General features: G+C 35.2%; 1 protein-coding gene across 1 annotated transcript in view; it reads right to left on the minus strand.

Annotated features, from left to right (window-relative positions):
- Positions 1–16,978, minus strand: part of LOC124638485 (dynein intermediate chain 2, ciliary) — a 26,012-nt gene extending 9,034 nt beyond the window's left edge. Inside the window, exons 1-9 of the mRNA XM_047175457.1 lie at positions 16,964–16,978; positions 16,362–16,369; positions 12,216–12,324; positions 11,606–11,719; positions 11,123–11,327; positions 10,720–10,842; positions 7,040–7,159; positions 2,804–2,940; positions 389–523 (exon numbers count right to left, since the gene is read on the minus strand). Of these exons, the coding sequence (XP_047031413.1) occupies positions 389–523; positions 2,804–2,940; positions 7,040–7,159; positions 10,720–10,842; positions 11,123–11,327; positions 11,606–11,719; positions 12,216–12,324; positions 16,362–16,369; positions 16,964–16,978 (966 nt within the window). The remainder of the gene's footprint in view (positions 1–388; positions 524–2,803; positions 2,941–7,039; positions 7,160–10,719; positions 10,843–11,122; positions 11,328–11,605; positions 11,720–12,215; positions 12,325–16,361; positions 16,370–16,963) is intronic.
- Between the last annotated feature and the right edge of the window lie 3,518 nt (positions 16,979–20,496).

Below are 20,496 nucleotides of genomic sequence, written 5' to 3' on the forward strand. Positions count from 1 at the left end.
CAAACTATTTGAGGGATATCAATTATTCGCGTTGCGGGTCTAATGTGTTAATATTTTGATTCAATACGTTACAGTGTAGGTCGTGATTTATTAATTTTGGTAGCCCATGTGGTTTTAGAAGATGAAGAGTATTAGAGATCCGTTGGTATGTAATGATTTACAAGTTCGAAGTTAACATGTATGTTTCCCTTTACATTCTATTTTAGATATGAATAATCGAAGTACAACATCTTTGATTGTTAATTTTAATAGAAATTCAAGATATGAGTCGATATCTAATTAATATTACGTCGGCTATCAGCCACCTTACTCTCATACACCAGTCTGAATCGTTCCTAATATCCAGAAGATTTTAATCATGTAGTATATAAACTCATTTCTGTATTACCCTTTTAGGCTTCTCATCCTCTTTCTCCTTCATCTTCCTAGCGTAGTCTTCCTGGTAGAAATCGAAAATGATGCACTGGAGCGCCGTGGCCCCGAAGTTGGCTCGCGGCGGCGGGATCGTCTGGGTGTCGACCGACTACACACAACACACATATTACTAGCTATTCCAAAGTATTTGTGGACAAGCATGCAAGGCGACCGCGCGTCTCTAAAGCCCCGACATTGAAGTATATTCGGGAAGACAGTTTAACAAAACCAAAGGACTGTTTAGTGTGTGTTTTGTTCTAGTTAGTAGCTGTTATGAAGATTGTAAAATAACGTGAGTATTAAAAGCGTTAATGTTGGATTTATTTTGGTTTTATGTGTTGTGTGCTATCTACGTAGCGATGTTTTATAAATAAATACGCAATATGAATGACGATAGATATGTTTGATTAAAGATAATGTAATCTGTTATGTGTTTATTTAATGAAAATGAATGTGATGATAAGTTTGGTGAATTATATTGATTGATTAGGCGTAGGAATATAAGTGTTATATTATATAGGTATAATTACTTTTCGCTGTGTGCCGTGGAAGTCAAACAGAAAGTGTGAATTAGTTTATACATAGTTAGCAGTTTCAGTTTTAAACCTTTTATTTATTCAGTCTTAAAATTAACTTCGTTATTAATAGAGTAATATTGTGACTATTTCATGAAAGTGGTGAGTTATTCAAAGTATATTTATTTCAAGTTTTAGAATACGTGGGCGGTGAATGACCCTGTGACAGTAATAAAATTATGGATAGAAACGTTAAAGAAATCCCGCTTCTTTTCCTTTGTTGAAAATTCTTGGGAAGATGAAAGAATGTATTTTTTTAATGAAGTGCCATCGGGGTATACCTAGCGCCGGTATAAGACTGAATAGCTAAGATCACCTTGATGGCAATACTTAGGTACAGAGACAATATTAACCTAATACCCCTACCCGTTCGTTTGGGCGTACCGCAAGGGTCGATTTTAGGTCCATTTTTGTTTCTTGTATACATTAATGACTTGCCATATTATTTAAAATCATTGTGTGATGTAGTATTGTTTGCTGATGACACGTCTCTAATTTTTAAAGTTGATAGGAATAGAGTAGATTTTGATGACGTGAATTCTTGTCTTTCACTAGTAACGCAATGGTTTACAGCCAATAATTTAGTTTTGAATACGAAGAAAACAAAATGTATTAAATTTGCTTTGCCCAATGTAAAAAATCTCGGTCCCGGTGTAATTTTGAACAATGAGGAACTTGAAACGGTACATGCTACGACTTTTCTAGGGATAACAGTAGACTCCAAAATTCAATGGGGTGAGCATATAACTGGCATCACGGGTAAATTAAGCTCTGCTGCGTACGCTGTCAGGAAAGTAAGAGCTCTCACCGATGTAGCCACGGCGCGTTTAGTGTACTTTAGCTATTTTCACTGCATCATGTCCTACGGAATTCTTATGTGGGGCAATGCTGCCGATATCGAGAATGTTTTCGTACTACAGAAGCGCGCTGTCCGTGCTATATACAAACTTGGTGCTAGAGTCTCCCTTAGGGAAAGGTTTAAGGTTATTGGTATTCTGACTGTGGCGTCTCAATACATTTATGCCAATATAATATACGTAAGGCAAAACCTAGATTCATATAGTAAAAACAGCGACGTACATCATTTTAATACTAGAAATAAACACAAGTTAACCGCACCTAATTATCGTTTACATAAGTTACACGGTTCATTTGTGGGGCTTTGTGTACGCATTTATAACAGAATTCCGGTTCATCTGTTGGAATTAACGGACAGTTCTTTTAAAAATAAAATTAAAGAAATTCTTGTTAAAAAGGCATATTATAATGTTAATGATTATTTCACAGATAAACGCAGATGGCAGCTCTGAAGTGGAACAAAAGTGCTTTATTTTATTTTGTATTATTCGGTGTTTTAAATTAATAATAAATAAAATTGAATTGTATAACTGTAAAATAAATTAATAATAATTAAATTGTAATAGACAGCTGTGTTGCTGGGAAGTTTGTTCTTCACCGCTTCTTCTTTCCAGCCATAACACTAGGAAGTGGTGAAAGGGGGGCGTTTTGGGGGTGCTGTCTTTCTTGTAAAATTTTGACGTTAAAAAGTGCTAATCGTATTAGCCTATTTTAATAAATGATTTTGACTTTGACTTTGACTTTAATAGGACCTTCTTGCTCGAGAAGTTACGCTGGGATAAAAAGGCTGTAGGCGGTCACTATGCAAAAAGCATGCCAGATCGGTAGCTTGCTTACTTCTCCTTTCAGGAGGTTAAATCTTAAATATACCTAACCTTATGAAAATTCATAACAAGGGAATTAGTAGGTAGGTAGTATTATCTAATCAAGAGGTAGGTATAATGGATAAAACTGACTCGTCTAGGATAGTTGTAGGTGAGGGCAGCTCGTTCGCAGAAGTTGAACTGGTTGGCCAGCTTCTTGACTCGAGGCTTGATCTCGAACACCTCCTCGTTGAACAGGTCCTCGCCGGGTGGAGCTGCTGCTTCTTCCTCTGTGTAGTGAAGGAGAAGAGTTAGAATATGAGAGCATATAAAAACGGAAACATTGATAAAGATAACAATATTTTATGAAAAAAAAACGTTGGTGCAACTGTAATCAAGATAGTCTGGTTTTTGAGTTGACAGCTATAAAACACTGATTTTAAAATTTTGAAACAACTTTGGAATCCGTGAAAGTTCTCAGTCTGTTTGAGCTACCCCTAGTAGGTAGTACATGGTATCTATATAGGTATCTATAATTTAATTAAATACTGTCAAAACAAACAGTCAGCTACAAAGTTGAACGATAGTATGAACTGGACGCATACAGTTACCACTGCTAGGTTCTTCAAGATGATGTTTAAACCTGGCACTAAATCTGGTACTTCGATATTATTTTTATATGAAGTGGTTAGACGTTGAATGAGAATATAATAGGTGATAAAAGTGTCATTGAGATCTCACAACTGGATACATATCATCCAGGATCACACGATCCGATTACCACTGGAAGTGGACAGATTGCCGCTTGTCATCCATTTAATATTTTATATTTGTGTTGCAACTAGTCCCCAGGCCGGCGAACAAATTTTTTTTTGATACATATACATTTAAGACTTTGTGAGTGCCTTCCTTATGATGAGTCCGACAAACTTTTCGAATGCGCAAATTTTGGTGCCGCTGCGTTTTTTAATGCTTGACTCCTGAAATTGTCGATATGACGTCACTATGGCTCTTCGTACATACACGTTTCATCTTTTGAGATTCGTTTAATAAAGTTAACTAGAGAATGGTGGTCAACTTGTCCGATAAAAATCGTGCTGCGTTTGGAGTGTCCACCATCCTGAAAATGTCGATATGACGTCACTACGACTCTTCGTACATACCTGTTTCATTTTTTGAGATTCATTTAATAAAGTTAACTAGAAAATGGTGGTCAACTTGTCCGATAAAGATCGTGCTGCGTTTGGAGTGTCCACCATCCTGAAAATGTCGGTATGACGTCACTACGACTCTTCGTACATACCTGTTTCATTTTTTGAGATTTGTTTAATAAAGTTAACTAGAAAATTGTGGTAAGCTTGTCCGACAAAGATCATGCTGCATATGGAGTGTCCACCGTCCGGAAAATATAGATATATTTTAAGATTTGGTATAAAGTACTGACAATTGGTGTGAAGTATGTTAATAGTAAATGTTGCATTTAGAAAGTCGTTTCGAATGATATATGTATCATTACTACAGGAGGGATTTATTAACTTGAAAACACACATCGATAAAATAATCTTATATAAGCTCTAGCTTTTGAAATACTAACAATTCGCCGAAGTTTTTTTAATATGAAATGTTGCATTTAAAAACGTCGTTTGAATGATGTATAACTCATTACTAGAGATGGGATTTATTTAATTGAAAACATCTATCAATAATTATAATTTTAAATAAGCTCTAGCTTCTAAACTACTAACAATTTGTCGGTAGTATGTTAACACGAAATGTTTCATTTGGAAAGGTTTTTCAAATAATATATAATTTGTTACTAAAGAAGTAATGGATTAGCTTGACAGAACCTACCGATAATATAATCTTAGAAAAGCTCTAGCTTTTAAAGTACTAACAATTTGTCGGAGTTATGCTAATACGACCTTGCACTTAAAAAGATCTTTTGATTGAAATATGGCTCATAACTTCAAGTGAGATGTTATTCCTTAACACAATGTAAAGTATCAATAATATGCCTTAGGTCAGTTATGTCTTCCAAAATACTAAGAATCGGTAAGTGGTATGTCAAGACGGAATATAGCGCTTAAAAAGATCTTTCGATTGACATATGGTTCATACCTAGAGATGGGACATTATTCCCTAACATAGTAAAACCTATCGATAATACGCCTTATTTGGGCTATATCTTCTAAAATACTAAGAATTGATAAGTGGTATGTTGAGACAAAATATTGCACTTAAAAAGACCTTTTGATTGATATATAGTCCATTAATAGATGTGGGATATTATTCCTTAACATAATATAAACTATCAACAATACGTCTTATTCAGGCTACTTTTTCTAAAATAGTAATTAAAATTGGTAAGTAGTATGCCAATTTAATATACTTAAATAATGCACGTGAATATTTAAGTCAGAAATTGACAAAAAGAATAAACTTCTTCCAATTGTAATATTTCTTTCTCATTTTCTTGTCGAACTGACTATTTGACTCACTACATTTGTCGGACAAGTCGATATTTGCAATAAGAATAGTATTATCTATCATTGTTGTATTTGTCCGACATGTATGTATAGGGAGACACAGTGACGTCATATCGACATGTTTCGGATGGTGGACACTCCAAAAGCAGCATGATCTTTATCGGACAAGTTGACCACAATTTTCTAGTTAACTTTATTAAACAAACCTCAAAAAATGAAACGTGTATGTACGAAGAGTCGTAGTGACGTCATACCGACATTTTCAGGATGGTGGACACTCCAAACGCAGCACGATCTTTATCAGACAAGTTGACTACCATTCTCTAGTTAACTTTATTAAACGAATCTCAAAAAATGAAATGTGTATGTACGAAGAGCCATAGTGACGTCATATCGACAATTTCAGGAGTCAAACATTAAAAAACGCAGCGGCACCAAAATTTGCGCATTCGAAAAGTTTGTCGGACTCATCGTAAGGAAGGCACTCACAAAGTCTTAAATGTATATGTATCAAAAAAAAATTTGTTCGCCGGCCTGGGGACTAAACCTTGTGTAAACGATATATGAATGAAATCATATCTGACATAATCTATACAAAGAACGAAGTATGAGTTGGACACTTGCATAAACGAAAGGTTACGTAGCATCATATTATGAAACCGCCACAGCAGCACTTTGTATGGTAGCCTCCTAAAATATTTATTTTGTTCTCGTTTTCAGCAATTTTTGTTAGTGGAAACAGAAATAAATCATGCGTGAAAAGTTCAACTGTCTAACTCTAGGTAATAGACAGACAAACCGAAAACTAAACTCTTAGTAGGTACTAGAGCCTGTTCTACCTTTTGGGATCGAAGCCCAGAAAATAACCGAAGAATATTGGAATATAACATTTTTTTTTCTACGAGGCTTCATCTGTGGCCTGAGGGAATAAATGCACAAGCCTGAATAAAAAAATATCCGTTCCAATTAAATGGCATGATAAAGTCGTTTGTTTAATCGGTTTAGCGGATTATTTGTGATGAAAATCGTGATCTTGGTAGAAGAAAAGAAATTGTGTTGACGAACGAGAGTCATTTTTGCCATTATGAAATGGACTAGCTGATTTCCGCGTTTTTACCCGTGCCCAAATAAAATATAGACTCTTACGATACACAGATAATGTAGTTTTCTATTTATAAAAGAATCTTCAAAATTGGTTCAGTAGATCCAGAAATTACAGATGTATCATTAACAGAGGAGAATTGACTTGACAACTAATTAGTAAAATAATCAGAAATAGAATTCAAACACGCAAGGTCTTTGACATCCGCTAAACTTTTGAAATTAATTTCGTGTTGAGTTCAGGAATCTTTGTGCTTTGACATAATATTTCGATTACATTGGACAGCGACAAACTTTCGCTGTGGCTGCCTAAAATAGATTTGTTGGGAAAGGTAGTTGGGAAATGCGTGTAAAAGTAGTTCGAACTCACTGTATAATTTTTCAGTTATATGTCACGTAACAGTCCGTCATTCAGTTATGGATTTCTTTAAAGAAAGACAAACGATTCTAAAATGTTAATTTTCACAAAATCTTTCCGGTATCCTTTTACCTATACGTATAACAAGACGAGATATAAAACTAATCTTGTCATAGACACGTAATTGTAAGAACGACTGCGAAGCATTCGAAGACTTTATGAACCGCCAACTTACAGACTCCGGGATGCTCTTTGAAAGTTTCTTATAACACAAAAAGCATTTTAAAAAGTAACGATTTTGATTAAAGGTGGTAATTGCTACTTAATAAAACCCTGGTAGTCAGTTGCATCCGGATAGGAAACTGACAACATAGTTGGGAAAAGGGTAGGCAGATGATGATTTTGTTTATAGGACCAGGTTATAAATACTACGAATATTCTTACTTTCTTCTCCTTCAGCTGCCTCGTCTCCCTCGCCCTCGGGTTTCTCTTCCGCGGGCTCTGCAGGTTTCTCCTCAACCTGTTCAGGTTCCACCGGCTTCTCTTCTTCAAGAGCTTGCTCCTCTAGGAAAAGAAGAATGACTCAAGGTTAATACATATTCAGCATTATTGGAGCAAAACGCAGAAAGTTTCCGTACTTTCGGGCGATCGGTTTATGCAAAAGTGTCGTTAAATTAAAATAAAATCATTGCTACTGTATTTCTTTATACCAGTTTCGTCATAGTTCCTATACACAAGGATTATGCCCAGATTAGTGAGTACACGGTCCCGTAGAAATGTTTTCGTCTGATTAAAAATAATTTTTAGTCATCAGAGGAAAGTGGAGTGATGAAGTTTGTCACCCAAATAGATATAGATGTCGAAAGAAAGTGACACGAAAAGCCAAAAGTATTTATCATTTTCTCAGCCTATTTTCTATGACGATAACAATACGCGACGTGCAAAAATAAAGCGTACCTCATGTAATTGCGAATAACCACCCAACAGTTGAAATCGTTTGCAATCGATTTGGGAATCGCTATAAATATACCGATTTCAATGGATTATCGTGTCGAATGACAACAAGAGGTTACGGGGTTATGCCTAACGACATTACAGTGGGACATCTTACATCATAAGATCAGTGTTGTAAATAGAAACACGGAGTTAGTTATAAATCTTATATGTTTTTCGAATAGATAGAGGAATGTGTGTATTTAGATTCTTCTTATGTGAGGAACTTTTTGTGTGAGCTTTTAAATATGGAAGTGGGAAGTGTAAACACATAGGAAGTGGTGAGGGGCGGGTGTTTTGGGCTGTCTTTTGTTGATTTGGCCTTCAAAAAGACCTTGTTGATTTTTAGCTTACTTTGAATAAATGACTTTTTATCTTTTTATCTATGAATTAAGAGTAGAATTTCCCCTTATTTGGGAAGTTGTTAAAACATGAGTTTTTGAAGCCCACTATCAAATTATTCATTCAAACTTCGGTAATTGCGTTTTATCATGAACATAATCATCTAACCTACTAAAATAAAGTCACATTTAAATACGGAACTCAGCTTTTATACACAAATAAGACAAAACACAAAAATAGAAATTGCGATGGCAATTATCACAGGAGTTGACACGAGTGAGTCACGTGCTACATTTGTAAATATAATGCAAGTGCTTGTGCATACAGCGTGTAGTGTGATATAGTTATTACTGAGGATAATATTGATTTACGAAGGAAATGTAGACGTGTGTGCATTTGTGAAGAAGTTCATTAGGGAAAATAGGTTTTATTGCAAAACACACTTCTGTGATTTATGGTGTTGTTACTGGCACATGAAATTTTAACTGCCTTTTTTAGAATGTTTATGGCTCTATGGATTTCGTGATTGCAAGAAGGTTCGAATGCCCACGTAACTGCAAAAAAAGGTTGGAATGTCCAAGGAAGTCTGTTATTTTGTGTTCCATTTTTACCATTAAAAAGTGCCATAGTATTATTGCTTTTAAGATTTTTACACGGGTGAAACGTAAGACATACTTATGTTTTGAAGACTTCCACGCGCTTACTGCGCCATTTATTTATTTGGGTCAGTTTGTTTAATAAAGGAATCTTGATAGTTTAAATATTTACAATATTATTCACACACGTGTATTCCAGAATACGTACCGTTTTGCGACGTAATATAAATTTAAAGATAATATCCGACTCATAACATAGTAAGCTTAAGCTGCATAAAATTAAACATATGAATTAGGAGTTTGAACTTGTATGTAGAGTTAAGTTACATAGGTATTTCATGTTTCATGTACACCACACCAGCACATAAAAATAATAGTTAAAAAAAACTAAAAAACACGCTTTTTATAGAAAACCGAACTAAAAAATAGAAAATAAATTTTAATGAATTTAAATTAAGAAAATAGTGTTAAAAATTTCAATGAATATAAATTAATAATAGTGTGAATAAAAAAAAATATTTTATTTAAAAAAAGCGTGGGGTGCATGGTGTCAATAGTTATAAATATTTTATTGACAGATATGAGTAGAGTGATTTTCATTTCGATAATATCTTAAAAAGCACCCTACGCTTTTTTTTAATAAAATATTTTTTTTATTCACACTATTATTAATTTATATTCATTGAAATTTTTAACACTATTTTCTTAATTTAAATTCATTAAAATTTATTTTTTATTTTTTAGTTCGGTTTTCTATAAAAAGCGTGTTTTTTAGTTTTTTTAAACTATTATTTATTTTCTACTTTTTAGTTTGGATGATTTATAATAGCTTTTTAATTTTAAACTATTGCACGACTCATGATGCGAAGCATCAGAGAGTGCTTTACGATCGAAAAATTTTTTTCGCCTTATTTTGGCAACTATTTTTAGTATTATAGCCTTGTTAGTATATAATTATAATTAATAAAAAACGACAACTACAAAATTAACATCGAGTCCTGCCTTATCGACTGTAGAGAAAAATTCTAGAAAATTTTAATTAACTTTCTTACCTTATCGACTATAGATGAAAATTATATAAATTAACAAAAATCATATTTTGCAAATTGAAAAACTTTTTTACAAAAAAATTAAACCGACTTCCAAAAACACTAAAAAAAAACCTAATTTGAAGTACATAGGCCTCGAAGTCGGTGTCTAATGGATATTACTAAGTTAATTTTGCCACCGACTTCTAGGCCGATGCACCTCAAATTAGGTTTTTTTTTGCTTTTTAGTGTTTTTGGAAGTCGGTTTAATTTTTTTGTAAAAAAGTTTTTTATTTACAGCTTTTTAGTGATACGAATAGTTGTCACTATCCATATTAGTGGAAAGTTCTCATCAATACAAAGAATATAAGCCCAAATACGAGGTATTTCACATATTCAGTTGTCGAGTTCCCTCGACCTTCTCTGATCTCCATCATCAGGTCAAATCCAAACCTTCACTGTTGCAAAGGTCTCGTCAATACAAATAATATGAGCCCAAACACCAGGTACGTTACACATTCTGTTGTCGAGTTCCCTCGACCCTCTCTGGTCTCCAGCTGTTGAATAGTGTTTTTAGGCATACACCTGAGTGTCAAGTTTTTACCCTATGTATGCCTACAACTTTTGAAGGTTGCCCTCGATTTCTCAGGGTTTCCATCATCAGATCCTGACCTGATGACTATGGGACCAACTGGCAGTAATTCCGCGTCAAACAAAAAAAGAATTACGTAAATCGGTCTATAAACCTCGGAGTAATCGATGTACATACATAGAAAAAAAAAAAAACATACCGGCCGAATTGAGAACCTCCTCCTTTTTGGGAAGTCGGTTAAAAATGCAATAATTTTATCAAATTAGTGTATTGTCATCGGTCCTCAATAAATCTACAAAGTTTGAACGAAATCTGGTCGTTTAAAGTGGGTCAAAATCGCGCCCAAAGAAGTCGGTTACAAACAAACATACAAACATACAGGTGAAGCTAATAAAAAGCGTGTAAAAACAGCTGGATTTTTATAATCAACCTGTTAGCTTATGGCTTTCCTCGCTAAATGCGATGTTAAAATAAAACTAAATATTTTTGCAAAAAGGCCCAGTAAGTAGTTCTCAAGATTCGCCCGTTGGAACACACAAACTCTCCACTTTATATCATTAGTACTGATACTACCTTCTCCTCTAGCCTCCTCAGTGGGACCTGGCTCAGGTTCTGGTTCCTCTTCCTCTTCTTCTTCGGTTTTGGTCTTCTTGACCTTGGCTCGCTTCGGTCCAGCGTCATCGAACCCAACCATACCTGGAACAAGAACATTTTTGAGGCTAATTCTATTCTCCCTACGTAGGTGTAGATTTAGATGTGTTAATCCTATAGGTCATTAGGATTTCATTTGTACTGAAATAAGGCTCTAAGCTGGAACATATTCATATAAACCTATCGACAAAATACACAAGCGCTTTTCTTCGCCTTAATCCTCATATCTATCAATGGTTTATTTTCAAAATTATGTAGGTACTCAAATCGATATATTCAAACCAATTATCATATACAGTAGAGGTACAACATTATGACCACTAACCATATCCAGCAGCTATCTGCGCCTTAGCTTCATCAGAATCCTTCCTAATAGCCGTGCCTTGATAAACATACAACGGGTACGCCTTTCCGAAAGTCGGTTTAGGCTTCACCATGAACTGGCCTTTACCATAGTGGTACGCCACTTCATCGGCCACCCATTGAGGGTTGATCGTCGTTAGTATACGTCCCACTTCTTCTTCTAGATCCTACAAGAATAAAAAAAAAATTGAAGAAGGTTGAATCTGAAAGACGGTTCTGCAAAAATAATGGGGTTTATTCTGCTATTGCTTCTAGTTTTATAGTAGGTATGATCATAATATTTAAAGACCTGTTTATAAGCCACAGGCTATAACAATTTATAGTCCAGAAGATGTTGTTTAGGTAATTCGATTCCTATTAATACATTGCACGCATGCGCACCAACTGTGGAACCTTTTGTTTGTTATCTAGATCTAAGCACTACTTGAATTTAATGGTATCTTACAGCCTCGGGAACTTCCTCCTGGTCGTCCGGTTTTATGAGAGTGCGCGGTTTCAACCAGTCCAAGTTGTCATCCTCCACTAGATTCCCACGAGACTTTACATTCGCGTCCTTCTGCTAAATAAAACCACCAACATTAACATGTAAACAGATTAAACTGAAGTCTTTAGTACATTACGTACATCCAAGCACTGCAACGTTCTGTTCAAAAGCACTTTCTCCTCGCTGATGTTAAGAGCGCGTTTTATCATAGCCTTCAACATTTCGCTTAATTCTTTTGTTTTAGCTCAGAAATAAAGAAATACGCAAGCACGCAAGCGATGTCTGACAGCAAATGAAACACTGCTTAGTTTTCTAAACGTTGAGAACTCGGAGCGGATTTACGAGTAAATATTCTAGAGACATTTGCATATTGTTTGATAGGTCTTTATTGGGGACGATCATGTAATTCGACTATAAATAATTCGAGGCACTTTTAGTTAAGCGAAGCAAGCGTAAACAAACGATTAAACCGTTGCGTGCCAGAAGCATGCTGGATTGTATCTCTGCTCATTAGAATTTGTGTTAAACCACTGTTTATGGTCGGCAGAAGTTTAGCGTTGATTGTACTTACGTTAGAATCATCATTGGAGGACAAGTCTGATTCGGTTACTATTATAATATCAATATGTCTGACATGATATTTGGAAACTAATCCGCAAAATTCGGCAAAAATGCATCGTCTTTAGGACTGAAAGCGCTAATCAGTACTGCAGTGTCTCAAAGCTAGTATTTCTCACAGGTACAAAATGAACTTTGACCGAAGCACGAAGGTGCATTAGTATTCACTGTAGTTATAATGTACTTTGTACTGTCTAACTAGCAATGTCGAGCAAAGAATAAATAATTTTCATTTCTTTGAAACTTGAAAACTGCAAGCATAACGTGTTCGTTATTGTTATTGATATTATTTTGTTTGCAGCTTTCAATAACGTCTTCAGCGAAGTTGAAATTTTAAGAAATCGAGTTTTAGTGTTAGTATTATTTACTTGTAACATTTATACGAATACATGAAAATTTTGTTTGATTGTTTAAACGCGGAACTATTGGGATGGCTCATACATATGTATATTGAGGATGGCTACTTTTTTGCAGAGTGAAGTAGTAGAACTTAGTTCCTGCAGGACGCGGCTGACGGAAGCTAGGTAGTTTTCTAAGTATAATATTTTAGATTGTAAAATACCCGTAAAGCTTCCTACTTAAGCATAACGTTTTATGTGGCTAATTCTCAAGTTACGAATGGGAAATAAATTAAGGCAATAGCTTTAATCGCCCATAAAATGACCTTACGATCGTTTGGCTTAGGGTGGAGCTTATTGTAGATTTAAATACGGATACAATGTTTCAGGGAAATGGTATTTGTTGAATATATGAATTATTTACGAGTTGCTTTTTCGTACATAAATGTTCCTACTAACATTTTTTATAAAATTCTCATGAATTTCAGTGGTTCCTTGTATTCGTTTAAAAAACTTTACTGGCTATTTGCTAAACATTGTAATGTTATGTTTATCAAAATTATTGGTTTATTATTCGAATTTCCAAGAAGTTTTTTCGTTATACTTTAGGTCTCAAGAAGTTCCTAGATTTCATGCTGAAAATATACTCTTATACCATCGTAGCAGAATTATTTGAGCAATTCCGTTTCTATGCGAAAAAGAGATCTATTCATTCTGTAAACAATATTGTCTTCATCACATTGTATGTATTAAAGGAAAAGCAATTTTTCATCGATTTTAAAATCTTTGGTCTTTTAATTCTTTAATTTTTTTCTCTGCCATCGGTACAAAGTTAGCAAATTACTTCCCTTAGCTGGGCGTGTCACCAAATTCTAATTAGTCTCCGTGTCTGGCATTAGCTAGTACTGGCAGGCGAATCACGAACCCGCGACAATGGCGACCCGCATTACTATTCAGTCCTTCGCACAACCCTAGCTGAACATTACGAACTAGCTTCTTTGGTTTGACGGGGATTTAAATTTTAGAACATAATGCTATTAGAATTAAAGTGTTCGATTTTCAAATTTTTTGGTGAGTACATTTTTTTATGTTTGCAATTTGATTATGTTCTGTTCTATGGTTGTTTTTTTTTACTATTTTTATGTAATTTGGTAGCGTGTAGCTCTGCGAATGAATGAAAATAAAAAAATAGTAAATAAGATACTTGAGAAATAAAATTGGTGTCTTACAGCTTGATTTTATTATGATTTCTTTTTTAATTTTTTATAGTTTTCAACAGTTATATTTATAAAATACCAACAAATAGATTTACATTCATGTAAATTGTAAAGATATTTTTACCAGAACTTTTATTGTTTTGTGTACAAGAGTAATTCGCGAGGTTTTATAGGTTCCCCTATATCAGAGTAGTGCAAAGATTTAGTACTAAGATAGCGGGTTCGTAAACTTGTGACGTCATATGTACTCGCTTTGGCAAGTGAGCGTGCTTCCGATGTGTTAGTTTGCAAAAAAACGTGTCTTTATCAGGCTAGGCATCTTCAGTTGACATGCCATAAATGTAGTTTTTGTTGCTAAATGAAATTCAGCATTTTTGATGAAAAAAAAAATTCTTAGTGTGAGATCCGCTTCAATAAGCTCTTACTTCCGAAAATTTAGATTTTTTTGAAATAATCTAAGTAAATAACACTTATGCTCCTTCCTTAAAATTAAAGTAGGAGACTATAGTTCGGCCATTCAGAGAATGCGTTCCTGACACGTCGCGATTGAACTGACGACGTAACTTTGCAATGGCGTTGCAGTTACGATAAAAATATTTTTGCTGGTTGTTTACCGTTTTAACAATTGAGGAGCATTAAAACAACATTATTATATCAATAATCAATGAATGTTATTACGTCGTCAGTTCAATCGCGACGTGTCAGGAACGCATTCTCTGAATGGCCGAACTATAGGTTGAATTTATTAATCCTATTTTAATTTTCTTTTTTTTGTAACATTAATCATGTTTTTACCAAAAATAAGTTTCTTGTACCTATATATTTAAAATTAAACCTAGGCATGATATATTTTATGTCCGTTTACAGTGTTGGTAAATTCCTGTAAAAGACCTATTCTATTATTCAGAATCAACATCTTATGTCGAAAAGCAGGGCTTTCAGGCACGCATCATAAGTGGCACGCAACAGGATATTACGTACGACACGAAAATCATTCACATACTAGACAATAATTTCCAAATAGAAATCAACTTGTTTTTGCAGACAGCACATACATTTACAAAGAAAAAAACAAGAAATCCGGTGGTATTACCATAAGAATGATACATACTGGAATTTTACTATTTTTATTTCTGGTATTTCTATGGAATAACGAATATTTTGGTCATGCAATGTCTACACAAAACCTTCTTAAGTTATTTAAATAATACTGGCATCTTTTGTATAATTTATTTAAAAAGAAAATTGCCTATCGATTTGCGCGACCCCACGTAATTCCAAATTCAAAATAACAATTTCGGCCATTCTAAATTATAAGCCGTAATGAGCGTAAACATTTTACGATCGTCATTTCCGTTGTGCATCAGGATCGCGTGATGGATACCGAATGATGATGTTCGATAATTTTTAATGGCATGGCCCTCTAGCCTTTGTGCCAGATGATGTTCGATCGATGGGCCAGTATTGCGAGTATTACTGATAGCGGTTATCGTGATAACCAACAGTTCAGACTGATTGCCTTTGTTAATTCTTATTAGGGAAGCCGCAGTGATGGGTTAGCTGTGGGGTCGAATTGTCGCGGAGGCGAGTTACTGTTTGAATTCCGAATCAGTTTTGATGGATGATCGCTGGTAAGACTTTCAGTTGAATGTGTGTTTTTTCTAGTTAGATAAAATCTTTGGAGCTCTTTTTTCCCTATTTTGGAATGTACAAAACCTAAAGTAGGTCGGATTAAATTAGTTCAGAGGAAAACAAGTGATTTTATTATAAAGTTGTCAATGTATCTTAGCTTTATTCGTGTCTGCGCTATGTATCACCGCACAAGAACTTTGCCAATTCATGACAGATAAAACGCACTTCCATAATGTGTAACTAAACTACTGTTGTTGAAGCATTGCTTTTAGCGTTAATAGCAAAATTGAAATTCCTATAATACCTCACGAAATATAGCGAAGCATGGGAATATACGTAGACAGGGTCACAACAAGGCGTGCAATGGACGGACACATTATGAATATTGTAACACAAATAACTTATCTATTCCAAGATAATGCAGTGATTGGTGGCTTCACACAGTAATGCGCAATATGAACAGCTTTTGGCTTCAGCATACCATCCAACATTGGTAACAATCACATGATTGGGGCCAACATTTCAGTGCCTACGCCAAAAGCCAGATGTTGGACGAAGACGTTCACAATTGGCGGCCAACATTTGTCAAGACAGACACAAACACAGGTACGAGGTCGTATTTACAATGGAGTGACGCACACACATGCTGAGTCCTAGGGACTGTTACTCACTCTCAACCGCTTTAGTAGCAATCCTATGGATTTCTCCTTGGACTTACTTCGCCAGAGTTCTGGCAATTTCTTTTTCAGTTTCGCCCCTTGAGAGCTAGGGTTCTAAATCAGGCAACAGACGATTATTATACGTGCTTATTTTATTTTGAATGTAATGTTATATGTGTGTATCGTTACATGCCTGTACCTGTATTTCGTGAAGTTGGTATTTGGGAGTCGTGTTTTTTGGTTCGATACTTACGTTGTTCTCTGCAAAACAATTTCTTATAATATTCAGTTACAACAATAACGTAGTTTAGTGCAGCTGTGTTTGTCGGTAATGTAAATATTCGTATGCTCAAGGAGTTCTTGAAGAGCTTAGCTCCGTGATATCATCTATCTAGAGCAGTTTGTATTTAGCGACTATTTAACTACTCCAAATATTCCTTCGGCATTGAACTGCCAACGTTTAGATGAGTGCTGAAGATTCCACTGGGCTTAGATTAACGTCTACTTATTTGACATGTAAATCAGTTGGAACTCGAGTTATGTTAATGTTATTCGTAAATGTAAACTGTAGGAACAGTTTGCGTTGAAGAAAATATCCGTTGATAGGTCGCAAGATTCGTGTTTGATCAATGTTGAAGCTACTTACATAATATACAATACATTATTTGTAGAATACACTATTCTATCATTGAATCGTTGTGATGAGTTCGTAACAGTCTAATTTATTCATGGCACTAATTTATTTTGTGGTAACAGTCGTAATATTTGAATGAAACACATTGTTATGAACATCAAGTTTCCATGAGTAGATTGTTCGGTAAACTTATTTGAGAATCATTTGGAGATATCACTTACCTTTTTCGGCGCCATGATAGAGCGCTCGAATTAAATAAAACTAAACAAATTAAAATTAAACACAACAATAACTATTATTTCAAAAATCTGGACGCTGGAGAAAAAGTTTGACAAATACGTAAATAAAATTTGACAGGGGGTGGTGGAAAAGTGGTTGCGCGCGCACGGATCTGTTGCCATGGTTACGGGGCGGAGCGCCCCTCAGACGTAGTCAGGCTGCAGTACCGTGTAGTTTTGACGTGTTTTGCATCTCAGTGGAATCATCATCTGGAGGGTCTATCCTTGAAAAGGTACCTCAAAAACCTTCATCATATTTTCAACTAGAATTTCCCGTGTTAACGTAGCTGTTATTGTCGGCAGTTGTTACATTCAGTCCGGTGGTTATAATACACAGTGATTGACAGTGTGGTAATCGCTGATCGTTATGTCCTTTACAATCCATGCGTAGGTGGCCAATTAGGTAAATCGTGTGTCCACGGGGATCAAATCACTAATAAATTAACATAACATGAAACTATAATATTACTTACGTAGTGCTCAATACGGCGGTATGGTGAATTCATTCATTATTTCATTCAATTCATCCATTGATGTAGTACAAAACAATGAACAAGGATGAATCGGGGTGACGTTATGAATAGTATATTGCACATTCATCTGTTTTCGAAAAATCATTTTTGTTATAATAATTATTGTCGTAGTTAAAAACGATCGCGTTTCTTATTTAATGAAGATAATAGGGACTCCACATAAAGTATGTTTCGTGGTCCTTGGGACTCCTTACCGCAGGAGTAATTACAAAGCGGCAAGATGCCTATTGTGTTCACAATTAAAAAATATATTTTGAAGAAAGCAAATTATGTATTTACCATATGGTATAAGTGTGTTTATTTTAATTCAATAAATATGTTCAACATAAAATTAACAAAAACAGCCGCGTGACTCATTAATTTTGCGTTAATCTTGAATAAAGGTTTATTAAACCGCTTCTGTATTTGTTTGAAGAAGTGTAAAATCTAATTGCCGTGTTTTCATGTTATTTCCATCGTACGACCTTTGGAGTGAGTTTATATGTAGCGCGTTCCGTTTCTCCTGAGCCGTTTTCATCTCCCACTAAATCTGATTTACCTACGTATTTTTAGATTCTTGCATTATGCATCGTTCATAATAAAATGGGTTAGAGTACTATTTGTGTTTACTCAGAATTGTTATTGTATTATGTTATAGAGTTGTTTATAACAGTTATTGTGTTGTGGCAGTGTTTTGGCAAATATCCGAGTTATTGAGATAGTTCGTCCATTTTCTTTTGGAGTGCAGCTTTGTTTGTTGCACCAATTTTGATGCGTATAAAACGCAATTCAATGAGCGGAGTTTATTACCTATAGTACTATGTGGTTTGGATAATTGTGTTACTAGAAATTAATCAGGTGAAGCCCGATTTTCTAAAATTTTCTTCTGCATTTGAACCTGGTGTACAGCTTTATGCTTACAAATCGTCATAGGCAGACCACTGTTTGACGAAGTAAAGTTTATGCATATGTTTCTTTTTATACTACAGATTGGCTATTTATCGTAATCCCGATACCAATACTCACTAGGGCGCGATACCCCTATCACGTAAATGTATCAGCTAATTAAGGGGGAAAAGAAATCTGTTTCCTCAATCTATAATAGCGCGACTTTTTTTATTTTTGGTTTTCGATAAACAAAAGAAAACAAGCTGCCATCGACTGTCGTAGATATATATCGAATACCTACACACTGCCATGTCATAGTCACCTAAAATAATCAAGAAGAGAACAATACCGACCATTCACAAAACACAGAAATACCTACCTCACTAATACAGCATCTGTATAAATTCCAGGTGTGTTCAACCTAGTTGGCAGAGCACCGTTGCAAGCTGGCGGCTGAAGGTGACCGGGGCGGCGGGTTGCTGATCCCTGCCAGAGAGCCTGATGACAGCGGCATCGACAGTGACGACGCCGTGAGGAGGCATATCCTTGCTCATCAGAGGCTACCGGTGAGTTTCTTTTATTATCATTTGTCCTACAGGTATTTTGATACACTACGGGATTGTTCGAAAGAGTTACCGCGGCCCTGGTACATAAAAGGCCTACGAAGGAACACGATGGGTTTAGTAAGTAAGAGTCTGACACTCCCTCACCGCTGCTAACCCGCAGCGGGAGGAGTCATTTGATGATTTCCCATAAAAAGAGAAAAAATAAAAAAGAAAAAGAAGCAAAATACCTATTTTGCTTCTAATCTAAAAACTTTGTGAGTTATATTACCTCCCTTTATGAGTTGTAACAGCTGTTATAGAGTAACTAGAAATGACGGCTTAAATCTCCCAGGTACAACGATGTAAGATCATAACTATTGTTCTGTTGTTGTAGCAAAAAAAAAAATGCTGGTTTCACAAAGTGGACACTTTTATTTTGAACCCAAAAAATCTTAGCATTTGTAACTAATAACCGCAAAATAGATAAATTTCAGTTATAAAAATAAATCGTTTATTTAAGTTTATCGCTACACCATCTATTTGGCAGATTCAAAACAAAAACAATTTTATACTTTTTTCAGTTCAGTGACGAGAGCAGCAGTGATGATGAGCTACAGATCCCTTCACCGACCACGAACAGACACAGAAACGAGCGACGAGCTAGTCTGGTCAGTTTTATACCTATATTCATTATTTTAATCTGCAGCACCTATTGTGCTTCTGATTCTCTATTGATTTTAAAAAAACAACGTCTCCACCTATTGTGTCAGCCTCAATCTTTTGAAAATTGTATTTTATTAAATATACCTCTATTCTATTCTCTTTTCTATTCTATCTATTACCTTTATTATTCAGCAAGATTTTATATAGAATAGGTAATCTGAATCGAGCTCGGAATGTGACCAACCGCAAACCTTGCGCTAATGATAGCTGTTTAAGATTAAAATAAAACACTGGACAGTAAAATTTCTCTAAAATACACTGAAATAACAATAATAAACCTCACTTTACAGAAAACGGAAGAAGACCACGACCTAGTCATCATGCAGTGGCCTCAAGACCAGTTCACCAAAGACCAGAGCGTAACCAGGGAGACCAGCCCCGACCGGTCTTCCCCACCTCTTTACGAAGTGGAACTGACAGCTTCTGACGAAGATGATGACGCTTCAGTCTTAGAGCTTGTCATACCAATGCACTCTTCAAGGTACCAGAGGGTCCCGACTTCTTCGCCAAAGAAATCTAAGCCAAAAGTAGTGAAAAGGTATTTTTGCAGCATGATCTGTTGCGGCCGTAAGTAAGTCTTTTAATCTTGATGTTAAACTTTTTTGTCTATGATGTAAGATGGAAGTTTGGTTAAGAGTTCGATTTTCATCTTGTTGTTATTGTATGTGGCTGGTGAGGAGTTTTTTTTTAAGAACTACATTCAAAATATGAACTTGCAAGTGCTTTCTAAAATAAAAATTAACTATTCTGGAAACTTGCCCAATTATTGCACACTGGTTACAGAAGGATCAATGGTTAATCTGAATTT

This window comes from Helicoverpa zea, chromosome 17 (genome assembly GCF_022581195.2).
Source record: "Helicoverpa zea isolate HzStark_Cry1AcR chromosome 17, ilHelZeax1.1, whole genome shotgun sequence".
NCBI lineage: Eukaryota > Metazoa > Arthropoda > Insecta > Lepidoptera > Noctuidae > Helicoverpa > Helicoverpa zea.